A 21,564-nucleotide genomic window follows, 5' to 3' on the forward strand; every position below is an offset into this window, starting at 1 on the left:
AGGACTGAGGAGAGATTTCTCCCTACCTTTCCCTACACCAAGGCCAGCACGGAGCTGATCCGCTCCCCTCTCTTGCAAAAGGACCCCTTATAGCAGAAAAAGCCCCAATTTTTGTCAAAGGGGGCTGGTCGGCTCACAGCGCTGTGCCTGGCGCCGGGGGAGGCAGGGGCCGGGGCAGGCAGGGACCGGACAAGGCAGGCAGGGGCTGGACGAGGCAGCAGGGGCCGGGGCAGGCAGGGGCTGGACGAGGCAGGCAGGGGCTGGAGGAGGCAGGCAGGGGCTGGAGGAGGCAGGAAGGCACCGGAGGAGGCAGGCAGGCACCGGGGCAGGCAGCGGCCGAGAGCTGCGGCGAGCTCCAGGGCTCTCCCGCTCGCTCCCGGCCGGGGCCAGCGGCGCTGCGGGGCCGGACGTGCCACCTTCAGCCCGGGCGGAGCCGCTTTTCCAGGGTGCTCCGTGCCAGCGCCCGGTGGGAAAAACACACGGCAGGGGCTTAATTGCACCCTCTCGCCTGCAGCCCCTCCGGTTCCGGGGGCGGGGGCAGGGTCCGGGTCCGAACCGTCTCGCTGTCTCTGCTGGAGGAATGTGTGAAATAACCTCCATGGAATTAGAAATACCCTGTCCCCCGCAAAGTTGGGCGGCTTCCCCGCCGCTGCCCCGGGACAGCGAGCCCTGCGGGGCACGGCGGGCAGCGAGCACAGCCCGCTCTGCCTGGAGCTGATCGCAGCTCGGTCAGAGCGGATTTGCGGTTCGATCTTCCCAGCGCAAAACCCACGCGTGCTCAGCCGCCCGGGCGAGGGCACGCCGCTGCAGCCCCCCGGCGTGCTCCTTCCCCGCGCTGGGGAGTGTTCGGGAGCAGACGCCCTCAGCTTTATCCCATTTCCAGTGACCCTCCTGCACTGGATGCCAGGAAACGATTCCCTCTTTGCAACGTTTTATTCCACTTCTCACCGAGTTGCGAGGGCATTTTTTCTTTTTCGCAAGAAACGCGCCGACTCTGAGGGATAGGTTGGGCTTTTGCTGAAGAACAGCACTGCCTGAAACGAAACATACTTGGAAAACAGAAGTAACCCGATCGGATGGCGGTTTTTCCCCCTCAGAGTGCTTATTTGCGATGGGGGAGATGGAAGCAGGGAGAGGATCCGGGATACCTTAGCGGCTGCTCGCCGTAAACCGGCGCAGACGGGGCGGCCTTCATGCATCTCAAGGGCCCGTCAACCTGCTGCCACGCAAAAGAAAGTGAAAACGTGTTTAAAACGGGCCTCCGCTCGCGTTTCCCGGAGCCCGGCTCTGCCCAAGGAACGGATCTCTGGCTCCCGCCTGGGCGGTGGGAGTCTGCGGCGGCGGGTCCCATCGCCCCTCCCGGCCCTGGGTCACCCCAGTACCCGGGGACGCGCCCTGCTTCCTTTTGGGGTCCGCTCTTCCAAAACATTGGTGGGGGCTGAATCCCGTAGTCCTCTTCTAGGAGGAAGAGCTATAGCGAGGGAAACCCTCAGGTATAAAGGTGTTTCAAAGTTTTCCCTACGGAAGCATCCTGCCACAGTGATGCCCAGAGAAGGAAGCTAATCCAGTAAGGTCGTTCGTGTTTCCTACGGGGCTAGCAAAAAAAAAATGGTAAGAAAGGCATATCCACGCAGCAAACGAGAAAGGAGCAGCCCATGGGATGTGTTCCACATACTTTTCTTTTTTTCCCCTGCTGGTTGGCAGCAAGACTAAAAGCATTCAAAACGAGTTTTGTGGACTGGAAAAGAAAAACTCCTACAGGTTGCCGTGTACCCGTAGTAAGAGACATGTACTGACGCATCGGTGTAGTCTTTCCGGATTTGAGCGGATTTTTCGAAACAGGATCTTAATGGGAGAACAAGGGCGGGAAGAACTTGTCTATACGCAGACATGCCACAGATATGTGCATGTTCGTGTGTACATACGGGATAAGATGTGGTGTACGGCACACACCGCCGATCTAAACGGGAAACGCATATTGTGTTATAAAAGAAGTCGACGAAAGCGATTAAAGAGAGGTATATTTATTTCGATGTATTCAGGCTCCGCTCATCTAAACCCTTGGCCGCCCGTGGGAAACAGATTTTTCGGAAACCTTTCGAGAGCAGCAGAGTACCACTGCCCTGTGCCGCTGCTTTCCCCGAGTACCACCACAGCAGGACCTGTTTGAGCCTCCAGGTTTTACCTGCAACAGCCGTTTTTCCTCTGGTGGTGTTTTCTAACAGTTTTAAGTTGGACTGGGCAAAGTGTTCTTGACCTCGAGGGATTATGATGGTGAGGATGATGTCATCTCTGACTGAACTGGCCGCGGGCTGCGGAGCCGTGCCCCCGGGAGGGAGGGCGCGGGGCGGTGCTGATGCCAGCCGGCCGCTCGAGAGGTCGCTGCCCCCCGTGGCTCCTGCCCGCGGGAGGAAGGGCAGGGGGATACCCCTGCGTCCCGGCACTCCAGGCGGGAGCCGTCGGAGGTGCTGTCTGCCCGCCTTGCTCCTTCTCCCACACGCTTCCCTGACTCGGGAGAAAAAAAAAAAAAAAAAGAAAGAGATCAGTGAGAGTGAGCGGGCTGGCTGGGCTCCTTTCATCTCTGCGGCCCACCAGCAGTGGGGGGCGCAAGAAGACAGCAGTTAGCGTAGGGCTGCGGTGATCGCAGTCGGGGACCGCCGGCCAGGAGGGTGGGAGGGAGGGGGGATGAGGCGGCCATCGGCGCTGCGGGGAGGATGGATGCGGCCGCGGTGGAGGGGGGGGAGCGGGGTTCGTACGCAGGTCTGAGCTGGCCGGGGTCCTCTCCCGGACACCCACACGCCCGGGGCTGGCTCGTGTTCCCTCCTCGTCTCCTTTGTCGATGTAACTTGCCTGTGACTTCGGTATTGTGCCTGTGAGCTAAGTCTCTAAAGGCGTGTGCAACAAGCCGGCGGAGAAAGAGAGCCATCCAGCATGGGACACGCAGTGCAGGGAAGCCCTGCAGTGAGCAGCTGACACCGTCTGTGTGCCATGGCTACCTGCTGAAGCCTTCACGTTATTAGCTGTGCCCTGCGCAGTGCTGCCCTGCCCAGGAAACAAGCCCTTGCCGTCTCCTGCCAGGGTTTCCCAGTACGTGCTCGTTTCCTCTTTTGGAAACAGCAAATACCCGGGCACTTGGGCTTTGCTTCTAAAATTGTGTTTTCTCACGCCCATTCTCAGGCAACACAACAGGCAATTGCATCAACATGTCCAGATTTTTCTCTTCACGCAATGCCGATGCACCCCCGATTTCCAGTAGAAACGTGATGATCTGTCTCTCATCCTCTGCGATTGCAGTGCCTCTCCCCGCGGACCAGCATCCCCCCCTGCCCCACTCATGCCAGGCATCCCGTGGGACCACCTGCGGAGAAACTCCATCCCACTGGTCGCCCACGCGGGCTGCAATTTTCTTCCCGAGTCAGGGAGCAACATGGTCAAGGTCAGGCCCGCCTTGGGATCCATGGGGAGGCAGATTTTGCCCCATTCAGCTCAGTATGGGAAACAAGAGGTCTGAAAGATGGGATGGAGGGAGCAGGCCAGCATGCACTGGGATGACGTTCTCCATAGCTGGTATGCATGCCTCAAGGGGTTAACGCAGTTCTGTTTGCAGTGTTGGGTAACTCAGGTTTCCTGCTTGACCACTTCATCCTTTCACTGTTTCTGGCCCTCAGTGACTGAAAAACTTGGCTGCAGTGTTTATCAGAAACTATTCATGCTACATAGCGATAGATAGGGTCAAAAGTCAGTCAGTAGTTCCAGCGAAGTTTCTGGGTTCTTCATAAACATGCCTCAGCCAAGAGGGAGGGGGGTGGGGGGAAGCAAAAATGAATCTGCTTCCAGAGATTTTATTTGCCCTGGTATAATTTTTTTAGACAAATTCAGATTTTCCAGCTTGTTCCTGGGATGAACTCCGTGCTCTCTGGCAGAAGCCCATGACTTGCTGTGAAAGTTTCCTACATCTCTGCTTTTGCCCTGATTACTACTATCTCATAGGCCCAATAGTCTTTTGAGACATGATGTGCATGGTGTGTCTAGAGCTGTGGGAGCACAGAGGGCAAGAACAGGCCATGGGAGAAGGATCCCCATCAACACAGGTCATCAGGATCAGCAGTTTTGCTCAGTGCATATTCCCTGCTGCTCCACACTCACCTTGGCTATCAGTCACCTCTGTCCTTGTCCAGGAGACCATGGATTTTAGACAGGGCAAGGAGAGGTAGTGGAAGGCACTGGGGATCCAGCACCCAGGATGTAAAGCTAGGCATTTCTGAGTCAGGCAGCAGTGTTGAAGCAGTTGACTGCTGCTCAGGGTGTCAGGGTGGATGTTTTGGTTTTGTGGGACAGACCCAGCCTGTAGATGTGCATCCTCATCCTAGAGGGCCGTGCACAAAGGCACAAGCCAAAAATGAACCAGGCAGCCAAACCTGCTGTTAGGATGCACTGAGATAACTGTTGATGCCATCTCAGCTTGGCTAGCTGTAGATGAAGCTTCTTGAAGGTGGGACTGGAGTTTATGGAATTAACGTTTGACTCTTCATAGCCAAAACTAGGTAAGATTTTCCTTCAACATGCCCTCTGGTTCCATATTTAATGTTTTATGTGTGTTTGTTTTGGGAAGAGTTTGAATGAGGCAGAGATGGACAAAAACAGAACAAGCCTTCTGCATAAGTACAACTGCTTTTTTTAAGGACACTCAGCCTCATCGAGGAGTGAGGGAATTGCCATTGAGATGCCTGTCCTAGATGGCTGGCTTTTCATTTTGATTTTCTTTCTTCTTCTTTTTTCCTCCTTTTCATTTGTTTGTTTCATATATAACTTGTCATCCTAAATGGAGTCTCTTTATACACATCTGCAGCTTGTTCCCATGGGGTCAAATCTGCTCCTTTTCAAATTAAAGAGGAAATTACCCTTTCATTACAAGAGGTGCACAGTTGGTTCTCTGGAGTAAGATATTCACTTCTGTCATTTTCCTAATTGCAGGAGGTCCCTCAGCAGATCCTGCACCCCTTGAACACCCATATCAACAAAGAAACCTTCTGCAGGGTATTTCTCACTCCCTCCCCAGGATGAAAAGGTTCCCGAGGATCCAGTGTATGAGCTGGGACTTTTGCATCCATTTTCTCTAGGCAGAGCACATGGGGATTCAATTTCCACCCCTTAGGATCAGTCTGCAATACTCTGAACTACAGCTACACCCTCTCCACGTTTGCTGATGAGGCTCCGTGTAAAAATACCTTTATCCCAGTGAAAATACCTGGATTTGGCCTGTCTGGAGCTGAACCAGGCCTAAAGCTGCCAGCACGGCTGGAAAAGCGAAGGGCTGCAAGAGGGCGCAGACAGCCGCTGGCTCTGGCCATGCGCCGCTTGTTTACAGCAGACACTGATGACACCGTGCATTGCAAACGCCCCTCGTTCCAGCCATTTCCTTCCGGGAACGGCCGGCGGCGGGGGGAACAGCGGGGAGCCCCCGCGGGTGGGCGGCGGTGGGGCCGCGGCGGGTACCGGCGCCCCGGCAGCACCGCGTCTCTCGGCCCCTCCTGGGCCGCCGTGGGTTTGTTTTTTTTGTTTTTGTTTTTTTTTTTTAAATAAAGCACGACGCGGAGTTTCAGCAAAGCGAGCCCTAACACGAGTTCGGGAGGGTGGGTTTTCCCCGCTCCAGGTTAGTTCTGCTAGGGACGAGGGGTAGGAATACAATAGGAATAAAAGAGGCGGGTTTGGATACAGGAGGAAAACAAAAGCAAAACACCAAACGCCGTTGCACGTCTGGAGCAAAATACTAAATGCGGTGAAAGGCTGTGTGCTCGCCTCCGACATTCCTGCGGTTTTCTCTTGGTGATGCTACACCCCCCCTTAAGACTCTTCTTTTGGGCACCTAAAAATTCCCTGAAATCCCTCGGCGTTTCTGTACGAGATGCTTAGGGACACCAGGTCTCAGGCGACGCCGTCACCCGCGGGTGGGTTTGGAGAAGATGCACAGCGTGGAGGGCTGCGAGCTCCATTCTTGCTAAATCGAATCTAAAAAGAAGAAGAAGATTTAAAAAAAAAGCTTCGTCACGGGAGCCACTGCAATACTGTCCATTTTAATTTACCTGTGCCTTCCAACGAATTAAATTCACTACATAAATACTCTTCTGCTTTCAAATCAGGGAGTTTGTCACGCAGATCGTGTTTCTACTGCTCACTCAAACATTAGAAGCTTGCTGGATCTTTATGGCTTTCGACGAGTCTGGAAGCGATAGCAATTTAAATCGAAAGCCCAAATTCCTGCACGATTTACTCACAGTAATCAGTAAAGCAGCAGATTTAACAGATCTAATTTCCAGGGGTAAACTGGTCCTGAATGTCCTAAGAGTGGGAATCGGGTTCTTTTTCTTTACCCTCAGGTTTTGATCTAACAAGGTAAAAATCTCCAAAGCCTCCTGCGGTGGCAGGGAAGCGCTGCTTCGGGCAGCCAACAGGTAAAAAAAAAAAAACCAACCAAGAACAGGCAGATGCCCTCAGAGGAGATGCCGGGCTCCGACATTCAGAGCTACATGGAGGCAAAAACGTGTCCTGGATCAGATCCTGTGAATACCATTACATGCTCTCCTAGGCACATCCCAGTCACTGCTCTGTCCTCTCTCCCCTCAACGCCACTTGCGTGTTATGTGCTGTCATTGTACCAGCTTGTCTTTACACCCCAGAATAATGCGCCTATTATTCTCTTCTTTCCAAAGCTTCCACCTCTAACCATGTCGTAAAAAATAGCCTTAATAAAACAGTGATAATTACGCCATTATTGTTAACACTACCCATTAAACATTTAAAAATAGGCTTTCTGGTTTGGTCACCCATTTGCACTACATATCAGTTTTTGCGGCACTAAATCCTTCCGCGATATGTCAAAACATTTTTCTTTTTTTTATAGACGACAAGACTTGGGCTTTTAAAGAAACCCGCACCGTGGATTCCCAGTCGTAGTTGGACAGTATCAGTCAGAAGTTACTGACACCCTGTTGAACAGAGAAGGAAAATAAATATTCCGCTGGTGAGGAGTGTGTGATGTGTCTTTCCTTCTCCAGGCTTAGCACTTTCAGGGAAAACGCCTGATTTACGAGCATATCAACCTAGCAATGTTTTAATGTCCCCCCATTATTTCCTTGTTTTGGGAAAGGGGGGTGTTTCGTTTGTTTTTGCTGTACGGGGCACTTCCAGCAGCGCTGAGCTGAAACCGGAGTATGACCCTTCGGAACGCGGCCGCCCTGATCTCGCCTCGGCCGTCTATCAGCAAGGAAAGTGGTAAACTCGGAGAAATAGATCAGTTTGAAAAGTTCTGAGGATAGTTATGACATCCTGGCTGTGACCAAGTGAGCGAGCGAGGCTTAATAGGTTCTAAATCTCGGTCTGGAACAGGCAGGGGGAAAAAAGGGGGGCGGGGGGGTTGGGGGGTTGGGAGAAGAAAACCCCGTAGAGATACACTTTCCAATCTGCCTGGAAATTAATTCCAAATGAGGGAGTCTCCTTCCAAATCGGGCTTGACAGATCTGTGGGAAACACTAGACAGAAGGCAGAGCGCCGGACACCGCATTCCCGACGAGGCAAAGCTCCACCACCGCGGTGGGCAGCGGGACGGGGCTACTCGCTCCGTCACCCCACGCCACCGGCTTGTCGCCGTGCGAGGGGCTGTCGCGGCGGTACTCTTCCTGGGGGATGTAAAACCAGACATTTTAGGAAGCCTTTACTAATTCCATCTAAACTGATCCCAAAACTTTGAGTCCAGCACAGCTTGCCCGTTCCCACCCCCACCCCCCCACCCCCCCCCCGCCTTAGGCTCCACTCGGGCCTTTAACTCTCTGTGTTTACCCCTGGCAAATAACTGTGTGTGTAGATGTGCGGGGGTGTGCGTCTGTCTGCGCGGGGGTGTACCGCAGGAATGTCAGACCGTCCGTGGCAATGACCGTTATCTCGGGCTCAACAAAACCTCCGACCCGAGGTATATGAGGGGTGGCATCCTGGTGGGAACGGATTAAGAATGGGGTGAGGAAGGAGGCAGCAGTGGCTTGTAAACGAAAATGACAAAATTTGTGGGGATGGGCCAGCATAACCCACGGGAACCATCCCCAGGGCTCCTGTCTGCCGGAGGGAGGATTCCCCATTAACTTCCTCTCAGTAGTCTCCTTCCTCGCAATTCGTCTCCATCGCCTGCTCTGGGAGCGCTCCCTCATATTCTGAATTCGGCTCCTGGTTACTGTTTTATTTAGAAAGAGGCATGAATATCCTTCTTATTGCTGCCCCCAAACTCGTAGTAATAGGGAAATCCTTTCCATCCGCCACAGACAACAGCCAGCCTCCTCTGACCCTGCTACTTGGCAGAGCTAGGAAGGAGGCTAGAGGTGAGTTTCCCTGGCATACTGGGGCTGCCCTGGGCCTGAGGGGGAAACCGAGCTTTCACACCTCCCTGCAGGTGCCAGGGAGAAGAAACCAGTCCCCCCAGCAAAGCGCAGAGACCATGCCGCCAGCCGTGGGAAGCGGCACCAGCGCGACACGGGCACAGCGCTGCCCGATCGCCCCCGCCTCGCCTTGCCTGGCCCCACCTCACCGCTCCGCGCTGCTCCGCGCAGCGGGATCGGCGCTGGCCCTCCGCCTCCGCTCAGCGGGAGCAGGCGCGCCGCGGCCGCCGAGTCGGCAGCAAAGCCGGACAGCCTTATCCATCCATCCATCCATCCATCCATCCATCCATCCATCCGTCCGTCCGTCCATCCGTCCGTCCTTCCTTCCTTCCACCCACCCAGCCACCCACCGTCAGCTCCTCCACCAGCCGGACCTGATTCTGCTCTCCCGGCTCCGCACTCGCACAGCCCGTGGAGCAGAGCCTGGCTGCGGCCGGGGTGGGCGGTGGGTCCTCATCCGGAGCTGGAAGGGCACACAACGGTCTAGAGGCTGGCCGTGCAGAGAAGGGAAAGGGAATTTAGCACTGAGTTTTCAAGAGATTGGCAAGCTTCGGAGCAGTGCGCGCATCACACATGTGATGGAAAGCAGCGCAGTCCGGAGCGTGCTGTGCGCATGATGTGCGTTTGTGTGGAAACATGCATGCATGTCTACGAAGGGAGAAAGAGAGATTGGTGGCGATAGCCCTGTAAAAATTCCTGGTTTATCCCCCTGAAATCAGTATGCTTATTGCTGGGAGCACACCCTAATAAATGCATCCAGCGGACCAGGAATCCTGTTTGTCTCCCTGTGTCGTGCCAGTCTTGCTCATAGGGCTGGACAGAAAATCCCAGCGTGTTCTCTATTGCGCTGCCTGTTCCCCACCGAAGCAACGTCACCTCAAACATGCCAGTAAATTCCTTACCGGGTTGGGAACGTAATTGGTTGAATGTTTTCTGTAACCAGACTAGCCAATAACACTCCGAGAAAAAATTTGCAACAACCTAGTTACGACAGATGGTGAAAATGACTTGACACTACACGTGGGAGTCAATATTAACTAGAGATGAGATACTTGCCGCACTCTTTAGAAGTACCATCATACGCCGAAGAGACTACGTGTGCCGCTGTATTTACGGTACAAGGTCTCTTATTTTCAGACAAGTGCTGTCCAAATGGCTGCCCTTGTCATTTCTGTTTTAACAACGTCTGCTAGCTAGCATAAGCTCTGGCCTTGGTAACTTGCATTTCTCTGAGCCTGAATTATTCTTGGCAGACCTTCTTGCAATTTTTCCTCCTGAAAGCAGATAACAATTTATGCAAAACAATTAGTTTAAAGGAAGAAAGGAGAGGAGACGTAAAGCCCTCTTAAACGCGCAAGAATCGTGGAACAGATGGAAACTGCGAAGCAAGACATAACAGTAAACGATAAACAGAAGATAGCTAAAATAACTACAGTTAGGAAAAGTTGTATCTTTCAGCTGTAAAACTCAATAAACATGTAACCGCATTTTCAAATTTCAAACTAACGTTTTAATCTCAGTCAATAGAAAGCAATAACAGTTCTACGAATAGGAACCGATATTGAACCAGAACAAGAAGTCAAAGCTATTTCTACATTCAAATGTCAGCAGCGCATTTCCTTATCCTCAAGTTTGCAAAGGATTCTTAAAGCCTTATATATGCAGTTATGCGGAAGCTGATTGCCAGCAATAAATAATGCATCCAAGGAAGAGGCTTGAGTACGTATCTTCTCACTTCCAGGATGCGGCTAGGGATCTTCGCCTCAATTCTACATCAAGGTTGTGGCTTAAAGCAGTCAAAAGGCTATTTAATTGTCAGGCAAGGCTTCCCCCTGCGGAACTCTCTCCGCATGTTACAACCTCTTTGCAGCTCAGCTCCATATGCATCTCTTTTTCACACTTCCCTCTCCATCTCGGGCTCCTACACCTGGTGCATCACGCATTTAGCCCATTCGCTCCGGCTCTTCCTTTCATCTTCCCCATGGCAGACGTTTCTATTTATCCACTGGCAATCAATGTGTGGCGTCACCGGTGGTACTGTAATGACGACTGCACCATTGAGGATGACAGCTTAGAAAGAAGAGGGCAATGGTGATCCCTCCCAGAGCAGCACAGCAGAGTGTAGCGCTCGCATCACAAGGTCACCCTTTCTCACCGCTTGCTCCTCTGCATTGGCAGGAGAGGGTTGCTGGGTTTGTACAAGGCTGGGGCGGGAGAGGGAGGGAGGGGGGGGGAAGAGATCTGGATTTTTTTCCCCCCTCCCTTAAGCAAAGCCACAATGGAAACCAGGAAGGAGATGGTGATGTTTCTGGAAGGGACACAACTTGGCGCTCTAGTTGGCAAGAGGGTGCCTAATTTGTCCGAAGCAGTGGGGAGCCCCGCTCCGGAGCCGCAGGAGAAGATGATCCATCGGAACTGCCTCAGCCCCAGACCTGGCCCCTTGTCGTCCCGGGAGAGAGGAGGAGGAGGAGGTGGCGGAGGAGAGGACGAAGAGGAGGTGGAGGTGCTGCCAGGGACAGGGACGGTGCCGGAGAGCCGCTCGGCAGCGGCAGCACTGCTTTCGGCCGGACAGCAGCCCCCCGCCTCGGAGCCCCCCTCCAGCAAAGGGCAGCAGAGCAGCTCGGACACCGAGTCGGATTTCTATGAGGAAATCGAGGTGAGCTGCACCCCGGACTGCGCCACGGGGAGCGCCGAGTACCAGCACAGCAAAGGTACCCAACTCCTTCCCATGCCTCCAGCCCCACTGGGGGGGCGGGGGGGCTGCCGGAGGGGGTCTTCCCCTCGCCAGCTGAGCGAGGGGCAGCGAAATCGGTGTGTGTGTGTGTGCCTGTGCTTTTCTGGCTGATTCCTCAGCTCCCTGCCACCGGGAGGCTTGTTTGGGAGTCAGAGGACACGACACCGGGCAGCCCCCGCATCCCTGGAGGGGAGCCAGGCTTCCCGCCGTGAATGTATCAGGTCTGCAGTTTGTCCCGTAGGACCCTCTTGGCCAAGACCACCACCCACTCTTCCCCTCCATCTTTTTTGTTTTTTTATTCTTCCCTGTCGCCTGGACAGTGCATGCTCCAGGAAAATCCTTCTGATCCTCCCCATCGGCAGGTTTTTTTTGCATGTGTCGGGGGGCGGGGGGAGCAAGATCAAACGGGTTTTCAGGCCGAGAGCTGTTTGTGGTTTTGCAGGGTGAAATGTGCCCGGGCGAGTGCGGAAGCGCCCATGAAGACCGTAAAATCGCTCGTCGACTCCTGCCTGCCCCAAGTGCGGCAGTGAGGTCCTTGTTTGCACGTTGGGTTAAAAAAAAAAAAAAAGCGGGGGGGAAGGAGAGGTCCAAATTACCTTGTCACTTCTGTGTCTCGGTGGCGCCAGCTCGGAAATGGTCCCAATGAATTAATTGCCTTTGGTCTCGGGCACAATGAGGGAAAGTTGCATTTGAAAGCAAACGCAGCGGCCAGGCCCCTTTTTCCCCTGCCCCCACTCCTTATTCCCACCTTCCCAGCCCGGCAGACCCCCCCCTACCCCGACAGCAACCCACTTCTCCCCCCTCCCCATTCCTTCGTCACTTCAAGAAGTAACCGGGAAGCGTGGAAAGCGCTGCCTGCCCTCTCTCGTCCCTTAGATACCCGTTGAAAATAGCCCATCATTGGCTTTGGAGGCTGAGCGGAGGGTCCCCGAGGCCTCGCCTCCCTTTCGGAGAGAGCAGGGTCCCTGCCTGCCGGCTGCTCCGCTCCTGGGCCCTTACGGGGCTGGAGGACGGGGCCGCGGAGCCGTGCGGCGCGGGCGGTGGGCACACCTGCCTTCCGAGCCGCTCAGCGCCGGGGGATGCTGCGGCGGCCGCCTCCGGCTTCGCAGTGCAAGAAGAGAGCGGGAGGGCATCGAGCAGACACTCCCAAGGCGGGGTGTGTGTGTGTGTGTGTCTGTGTGTGTGTCGGGGCGGGGGGGAGGCGAAGGGGTGGGGGGGCAGGTAGCCTTCCAGACAGAGTGAATAAGCACCCGTCAAAACCTTAACCTGTGCTGCATCCCTTTCCTCCCGGTCCCTCTTAGGTGTGTCCCCAGCATCCCCAATACACCCGGGCAAGCACAGAAAAGGCGAATGGGGAGGGATGGGGGGAGAAGGGAGCTGGCTGGGGGAGGCGGGCGGCGAGCATCCCTCCCTGCCCGCCCGCCTCCGAGCGTGTGTCGTTGCTCCGGGCTCCCCACGCAGGGCCGTGCTCCGAGGCGCTGGCCGGCAGCCCCAGCGGCGGGGGGGATCACTCCAAGGGCAGCGGAGGCAGCGGCGGCTCCCAGGGCTCGCTGGCCTGCAGCGCCAGCGACCAGATGCGCCGCTACCGCACCGCCTTCACCCGCGAGCAGATCGCCCGGCTGGAGAAGGAGTTTTACCGGGAAAACTACGTGTCCAGGCCCCGGAGATGTGAACTGGCGGCTGCTCTAAATCTGCCAGAAACCACCATCAAGGTACACACAGCTCGGACATGTTTCCAATTAGCACGATATAAATCTATATGGCCAAACTTCCTTGCAAAACTCGGGAAAGCACTTCGCCGGCACAACCCTCCTTCTCCCGCCCCCCCGCCCCTTTCCTGGCCCTGCCCGCACCCTGCAGCAAGCAGCAATGCGGGAGAGGGAACACGGCTCCCGGAGCCATCCCAGCCAGCACCGCTAATCCGGCCTCTCCCTAGCAGATTATTTTTAATCCTCCCTGCAGTCCAGCCTCAGCTCTTGGGGGAGGGAAGAGGAAGCCAGTAGCAGATCTTGTTTCGATCTCGCTTTGCTTTGCCTTTTCAAAAACGTTTGCACGTGAAAATAAAAACGGTAACAATGACCTCAGGTAGTTCTGGCTGCAAAACGGCAGCAGGGAGGCAGAGCTGCCGGGTTTGCCCGCAGCCGGGGGAGGTCAGCAGGACAAGCCCTGGCAAGAAGAAAGGAAAACAAGCACCCTAAAAGGGCTGCTCCACCGGGTCTCCCTGCAGATTTATAGGGGCTTAACTGATCCCCCCGTACGTGACGACAACTCCCTCTGGGAGCGAGAGCTGGCGCCGGCCCCCGCTCGCCGGCAGCCCCGCTCCCGCCCGCGCCGCCTCGGGGCAGGGGCCGGGGCCGGGGCCGGTGGTCGGGCGGAGCGGGGCGGCGGCGGATGACGGCTCTCGCCTCCCCTCTTCCCGCAGGTTTGGTTCCAGAACCGTAGGATGAAGGACAAGCGGCAGCGCCTGGCCATGACCTGGCCTCACCCGGCCGACCCGGCGTTTTATACCTACATGATGAGCCACGCGGCGGCCACCGGCAATTTGCCCTACCCGTTCCCGTCCCACCTGCCCCTGCCCTACTACTCCCACATGGGCATCGGCGCCACATCGGCCTCTGCCGCCACCCCCTTCAGTACCCCCCTGAGGCCGCTGGACACCTTCAGGGTCCTCTCCCACCCCTACCCGAGACCAGAACTTCTGTGCGCCTTCAGGCATCCCTCTCTCTACCCTGCCCCGACTCATGGACTCAGCAGCGCCGGGGGCAACCCCTGCTCCTGCCTGGCTTGCCACAGCGGCCAGTCCAACGGACTGGCACAGAGACCCTCCGGATCAGACTTTACCTGTTCGGCCACAACCAGGACTGACTCTTTCCTCACTTTCACGCCCTCTGTGCTGAGCAAAGCCACCTCAGTTTCCATGGACCAGCGAGAAGAAGTACCTTTAACGAGATAAACCTTCGTCTCAGGGTTATTAAAAACTCTTCCCTTTCCCGGGCTTCTCTTCCAGTTAATGTACCTAACAGCCGATGTTTATTTAATCGTGTTCTCTCCCCAGAAGTGGACACCTAGGGGGGAAAAAAAAAAAAAAGACTAACAATAGCTCAGTCTTGGAAGGATTTACATTCCAAGGGGGGAAAGAAGAAGAAGAAGAAGAAGGAGGAGGAGGGAAGAAATTACTAATGACTTATCTCCGAGAAAGATCTGAGGTCTGAAGCACGGAAAAGGAAGAAAACCAACCCGAATGAAATGCATTTCGGTAATATACAGAAACGAGCTGAGACTTTCTTTTCCATGGATAGACTTCTTACCAAGGGCTGGGGCTTCTGCGGGTCGCAGCAACAAACCTTATGCACAAACCTACTAGGCAGAGAAGGAAAATCTGAAATACTTGAAAGAAACATTACCTTGATAACAAAATGGCTTGTGCGCATGAAGAAAGCAAAGATGTAATCTACCAGTGTTCAGAAAATAAAAACAACGAACAAACAGCAAAAACAAAAGGTTTCTGGATTGCAACAACAGTATTATCCAATTGTCTCTATAAAGAAAAACAATGGTTTACCATAAAGAAAAACTGTCATTCTGTATATTACTTTCGTGGTTTAATTGCATTCTTTACTCTCCCTTGTCTCCTCCTTCGTTTTGAGCAGAAATCCAGCATTTCGTCTCCTCTTTCATTCCAACTTTTATTTTTAAGAGGCAAACTGGAATTGGCAGGGAATAAATACGAGATCCTGCCTCTTTATGGGTCAGAGCTATTTGTCCTTTAAGCAACTATTGTCCTATTATCAGTCGCTGAAATGTGCACACACTGGCGAAATTAGCAAGTGATGTATATGTAAAGAGGGTTTTTGAATATCGAATGTATAATGCTCTGTGAGCAGAGACCCCGTGCCAAACGCTAACAAGCCGCCAAGGGAAGAGATTATGTGACAGGGAGCACAACTCCTTCAGACAATCACCAGTCTGTAAATTGGAGCAAAGGCGATTTCCCTTCCTTTGTACTTCAGCTTCCAGTTCTATCATTGACTTTTCTTTGCTGCGTCTTGAGTCTTCATTCATTCATTCTTTCTTCCTTTTTCTTTCTTTAAAAAAAAAAAAATTAATTCATGCCTTGGGTTTTGTGTCTCCTTCCCCACCCCTAATCTTTACATTTGTAAGAGTTCTTCACACTGATCCTTCTTCCTTCTTGACGGGTATTTCTTTCACAAGCCCCCCCCCCCCCCCCCCCCCCCCCCCCCCGCCTCCTCTTTCAGGTATTTCGGAAGGAGGTAGCATCATTGCTTTTGCTTGGATTTCTGTCAACCTAACATTTAAAAAACATGTACACGGGGCTGGGTAGTAGTTTCTTCCCGAACCGGAATTGTTTATTTCATTCTATTTTAAAATAGCCCAAAGAATACACTGCCATAATTTGTTATCATGTCGGAATAAAACTTAGTAACAACAACACCATCAACAACGATAATGACAACAGACACATTTTAACAACACATCATCCATATTTTTATTGTGCTTGTTAAAAAAAGAAAAAAGTAAAAGTGTTGCTTAAGACGAGTTTCACCTTCGTGCAGTTTCTAATAGTTACAGTTCAACAAGCAGGAAAATAAATGCTGGACAGAACAAAGACGTGTTGACACCTCCGCTATCTACTTTGTGTTAAATTGCTGAGGAGCCTCTGGTTTATTGTTACAACGGAGACTTTTTGTCCTTAGGACAGGGAGTGAATAGCAGCGTTTCGCTATAGCTGATGGAGAGCAGGGAAGAGACACGGGAGTGCCAGGATGTATTTTTCCAATCAAAAAAAATTTGTTTATTAGAGTTTTTAAAAAACTGATCCAAATTCACCATCTTTAAATCATTAAAGGGCAGATTGTTCCGCCCTTTCTGAATGAGATGTCCTCATGGACCTGGAAACCGATGGCCCTTTTTGGAGACTCAGAAATAGATACTGCCCCCCCCACCCCCCCACCCCCACCCCCCCGGAAATAACAATCGTAAAGAGCGTCCAAGGGCAGCGCCGAACAACATCCGAGCTTTGCAAGCCTTTCCCCTTCTTACTTTGTCTTTTAGCAGACAGAAGAACCACAGTCCAACAAACCAGGAGCTGCGGAGCGAGTGCCTGATGAGACCCCTCTGGCGACCCCGGGAGAAGGGAACGCTGAAGAGGCCGGGGGGCAGCTGAGCGCTGCTCAGCAGAACCAGGGGGTCCTAGATGGCTCACGCCCCCCTCTTTCCTGGCCAGGCAGAGGCACCTGCTGGGCAGCGATCGCAGGGCAGGATCCGGCCAGGGCTGATGCTGCCACCGCGGCAGCAGTTTGCTCTTGCAAAATGCCTAGTTCACAAAATGCCATCGGCTGGGGCACTGGGCAATATATATATATATATAAAATTTTCAAGTACATATATTTTATATACCTAGGTGTGTGTGAGAAAGAGAATGTTTAACCCGCTGTTTACCGCTTCCACCCTAAAAAGGACATCCTCCCTTAAGGAGCGGGCAGCAGGGAGGCAGAGACCGGGAGCGTGGGACGCGGCTCGCCCGCAGCCGGCACGGTCCCCGTCTGCCCCGCTGCTCCGGGCGGCCACTGCCGCCTTCCCAGCCGTCCGTGCTTGGAGGATGCTGCGGGGAAGGGTGGCCGTGAATTTCTCCGTGGCTCGGTCACGGGGCAGAGATTGCCTGCGACAGGTAAATAGGCTGCGGGTCGCGGTAATGCCAAGAGTATTTTCAGTTAATAGGGGAGGGAAAATGAGGTGTCTGGAGCGATATTGGAAAGTACAAGATCGATGATCCGTCCTCGTGTCCAATCAGCAGCCTTTAATTGACTGTATTTTCTAGGTAATTGAGCCGCTGCGCTCCTAAATTGAAGTGGAAGATATAACAATACATCACACTGGGAGGAATTACTCATTACTTCATAATGAAATTTTCCTTTTGCTGCGTGGGGCCGGTGCCGTTAACGCCTTCGCCGCCGGCGGAGGTGCCCACGGCCCCACGCGGCGCGCCGGCTCCGGGCACGCGTGGGTCAGCGCCGGCGGCGGATACAGGGCACCCAGCCGGCAGCAGGTTCTGCCCCTGGCCCCGACCCACTGCCATCGGGCAGATGGGTTTCCCTTGCCTCCTCCTGGCCGGGGACGAGACCTTTCGAAGAATCAGGGTGAGGCCCTGGGGGAGTCGGCGACGGGCACCTGCCCCCTTGTCAGCAGCGGGCGCGGAGCTGTCTTCGGGGTACCCCATGTGCCGCATCGGGTCCGCTTCCCAGCCAGCCAAATTCAGCTCCGAAAGGCCTTCCCCTTGTTAGCGTTTGATTGATTGCCTTATTAAAGCGTGTTCTTGTAAGTGTGACCGAGCTGATTGCTCTGCATATGTTTGGGATAATGCTCATTTTAAACAACTGAATAATAATAATACTAATAAAAAAAGGACTAGAAGAGGAAGAAGATGAGCTCTAGAGAACGGGTTAAGCCTAAACGATCCCGGGGAGCAGTGCTGTAACTCGCGCATTAAATTGCTCCGTTACTATCAAATCACTCAGCCCATCTTTGTTGTGTTTTATGTGTCACCTCCTGTACCATTAAGTGAGATAGCACCGACACTGCTGCTTACTTTCCCGTCTCAGACTATATGTTTTTATTAAGGCTGTACGATTAAACTGGATCGGATCTGCTTTCCCAGCACTATTCTTTACTCCACCGCCCAAATCATTAGAAAATCGGCTCTCCATATTTCACATTTTCTGCTGTGTTGTTAGGTCGTTTGCCGGCACCTGCAGAAAGGCATACGGCACCTTTAGCTTTGTGGCTTGTGTATCTGAAGAATCCTTTTGTTTTCTGTGATTCTCCTGCTCGCCCGGCTACTTTATTTTACTGCTGAGTTTAGCCTCTGAAAACACCCTCCACCATATGTTACCCCAAGGTCCGCTGTCCTGCCGCTTACAATAGTGTCACCCTGGGCTAAAGCCAACGTCAGGATGAGCTGGAGCCTCGTTAACACAAATGGCTTCATTTAGGCGCATCAGGTTCCTGGGTGGGTGTAAAAGGGGAAGGAAACCAGTCCCATGTCCTTTTGCTACATTCTTCCCCCCCGGAGCCCCTTGTTTGTTGCCTGCTCTCTCCAGATCTTCTCGCTGCTCCTTTTGTAATGCGGGAGGGTCCTGTCCCCGCTCCGCACCCGCGGGCGGGCTGACCCCCGTGCAGGTCTGGAGGTCTGGCGCCGGGGACGGGATGCGATTGGGGTCGTTTAGGGAGGTCCCCGCCAGATCTGGTCCTTGTCTTTGAAAGTTTTTCTTCTTTCCTCTCTGTAAAGTATGGGGAAGAAGAGATAGCTAGTTCAGGATCTTCAAACAAGAAAACAAATAAATCACAATCTCTGGCCTCCAATTCACCGTTTGGCTTTTTTTTGGTTTTTGGTTTGTTTTTTTTTTAGATCAGTTAAACTGAGTGTACCTGCCACGAAGAACGTAGCTTAGGTTCACATTAGTATTTATAAACCTCATTTTAAAGAATACTCCATCGGTGTATTGCATGCACACATACACACAAAGCAAACATACAAAGTGATTTTCTTTGCTGCCCTCTCTCCAAAGAAGTGCCTGGGACTTAAGAGGCAGAAATTGCCACTTAAGAACATCACATGAAAGTATTAAGTAATTATTTAAAACAAGGCTGTTTAGAAAAATATTTGTATTTATTGCAGCTGCTCGATTGGCCTCGTTAAAGCTGGGGAGCATTTAAATTGTGTTACAGTCTCATTTAAATCCAGTTTCGTTCCAGCAGGCTGCAAAGCCTGAATAGAACCAATCACTCCATAATGATGATGAATGAGAAATTAATTCAGATACAAGCAAGACAATTTAGGCCTTCATCTGTTTAAATAGCCTTCCAAGATTATTCGCAATTGCAGGTCACAGATTTAATCAATTGTCCAATCTTGTGAAAGTCATATCCTTGCATCTTCATCGAGATTATTTATAGCGCGGCAAAGCCCAGTGAAAGGTATACGCTCTTAACAGGAACAATTACTTAAAGGGAAGCGTTTGCAAAATGAAAAACAAATGCCTCCGTGGGCAGTAAATGATCAAACACCGCCTCGCTCTGCCGGCACATCCTCCCCGGCCCGAGGAAGGGAGCGGAGCTGCAGGTGCAGTATAAAGGGAACCAGTGCCAAACTCCAGCCCTGCCGTATCGGCGCTTAGGCTCCGCGGTGAAGCCACCCGCGCCAGACGCCGCTCCTTCGTGGGCCACCCAGCCCCGCCGCCGCGGGGCCGTGCTTTGCTCCCGAGAGCCGTGCCTGCAGAAAAGACACGTTAAAAAGCAGCTTTTAACCACACGGTAACACGCAAACCGCGCTGCGGCTCAGCCTCGGGATGCCAGCCCCGGCTGTGGGGAGGATTGCCATTTTCTGCCTCCGACTGCTCGTTGGGGGTACACACGTGCACCACCGGCCCTGCTTTTGCCCGATCCCTGAGCCTTCCCCAGCTTTGCACACTGCCGACCTCCCCGCGGGCCAGGGGAGCAGCGGCGCGGTGCCCGCCTGGCTCGGGGAGAAGCCGGCAGAGCATCCTCGCTCCTCTCCTGGAAACGCCGGCTCTTCCCTCGGGATTGGGCGAGCCGCACCTGGAAAAGCCCGAGGTCCCGAATGACTGAGGGCTAATGAAACCTCTCCGAAAGCCGAAGCAGGCCATTTGGTAACGGGGAGAATTGTTGCATTTCTCGAAGAAGAGATGGAAAGCAGGGTTTATTCGTCGGTGTCCCAGTGTGTGACTGCCTCTTCCCTCTCCTCATCCCTTCTCCAAACACAGACCTACCTGAAGCCCTTATGCCCCCTGGCCCTGAAGCACTGGCCGTTTGATGCTCCTGCCCCAACTGGAGAGGTGATCCCGGGCTCGGAGAAACACCTGCTGCCCCGAAGAGGCTCACCCCGACGTACAGGGAAGGCGGCCCGGTGGGAGCACCTGGGGGGTGTTAGGGTCAGAGCTCGGCCCCGCGTCCCTTGTCCATAGGAACCTGAGGGTGGGAGCTCCGAGCACCCGTGGGCAGCGCGGGTCTGCCGACCCGTTCTAACTCCTGGGGACGAGGAGTCACCGAAGACCTCCCGGGAGCCACCTAAGTTTGGCCGCAGAGAGGGGTGGTCACACTGCCCACGGAGAGCTGGCTTTCGGGGGTGGGGGTGTGCGAGGGTCAGCGGTGACACGTCCTCCCGGTGAGCCGGGAGCCCCGAGTCAGTGCAGTTTTCCTGCACCTCGAAGGGGAGCGTGGGACGCCCCCACTCCGGGCACTGCTGGAGCGGGGAAGCGTGAGCGACTGAGGCAGCGGAGCGGAGAAATGCGGGTTCGTGGGTGTGTGTCCCTGCTCCCTCCTGCGCCGCCCGGCACGGGAACCTGGAGCAACGCCGGTGCCTAAAACAAAAGCCTGAGTACAGGACCCCCGGAGCTCCGAGGAGCTAGTCTCAGCGGTGGACTTTGATGTATCGCTGTCCAATTAGTGCCTTTAATTGGTGTCCTCTGGGACAACCCGGGAGCGGGGACGGCGAGCGCTCTCCCGGCAAGCCCTGCCCGCAAGGTAACAAATAAATAATCCGGCCGGTCGGCACGAATCCTGCATCCCTCCGCGCAGGAGGGCAGAAACGACCTCGCAAACGTGAGACCAGCTGCTTGCACACCGGCCGTGCCCGCAGACACCAGTGTCCCCAGGCAGGGAGAGGTGCGGGGGGCAGCTGCTCCCGCATTTACTCCAGCCCCCGCGGTCAAATCCCGCTCTCGTTACGGGGGGGGGGGGGGGGGGGGGGGGGGCGTCAGCGTGGAAACGACACTGCTTGAAACACAGCACGTTCCTTCAAATTTGGTTAATGAAGGTCGTCTGTTAAGCGTAATTTTAGAGGTTAAACGAGGCTGACTGCAGTTTTAAAGACGTTTGATAAAGCGTCTTATTTAGATGACACGTACTGTAATATATAGATGCCATTACAGCAATCCAGATTTACCTTGGGGGAGAAGGAAACAAAACAAATACACAAACAGGCAGGGAGGAAAAAGCGTCGCCAATTTATTCCAAACCAAAAACGCTCGGTCGAAAAAGAAATTGATCGCTTCATCCATCAAACGTATAAAATACATTTCTGAGATCACAAGTCGCTCGGAAAGAGAAAGGCGGGGGGAAAGTTCGTACTTGACAAGAACCTTCAAAAGGGGCGTGCTAGAAGTCACTGGAAGCTCACCTTGATGCAATTCTGGCTTTCTTTCCTTTTCTTTTTTTCTTTTTCCTTTTTTAAAAAAAACTACCTGAAGCCAGAGGAAGATGAGATTTTTTGATTAATAAGGAAATAAATTTGGCAGAACAGAAAGTGATGCTGACTTCTCAAACCCGCTGTTGACAGAGGCGTCTCAGGGGAAGGCAGGCAGTTTGAGC

The 21,564-nt window shown here is 53.6% G+C and overlaps 1 protein-coding gene across 1 annotated transcript; it reads left to right on the plus strand.

Moving 5' to 3' along the window:
* The first annotated feature begins 10,701 nt into the window (after positions 1-10,701).
* On the plus strand, positions 10,702-14,110 carry EVX1 (even-skipped homeobox 1). The gene is made up of 3 exons (XM_056334056.1): positions 10,702-11,134; positions 12,619-12,869; positions 13,580-14,110. Exons 1-3 carry the CDS (start codon positions 10,702-10,704, stop codon positions 14,108-14,110), a joined length of 1,215 nt encoding a protein of 404 aa, XP_056190031.1.
* Positions 14,111-21,564: the final 7,454 nt, after the last annotated feature.

This window comes from Falco biarmicus, chromosome 4 (assembly GCF_023638135.1).
Source record: "Falco biarmicus isolate bFalBia1 chromosome 4, bFalBia1.pri, whole genome shotgun sequence".
Taxonomy (NCBI): domain Eukaryota; kingdom Metazoa; phylum Chordata; class Aves; order Falconiformes; family Falconidae; genus Falco; species Falco biarmicus.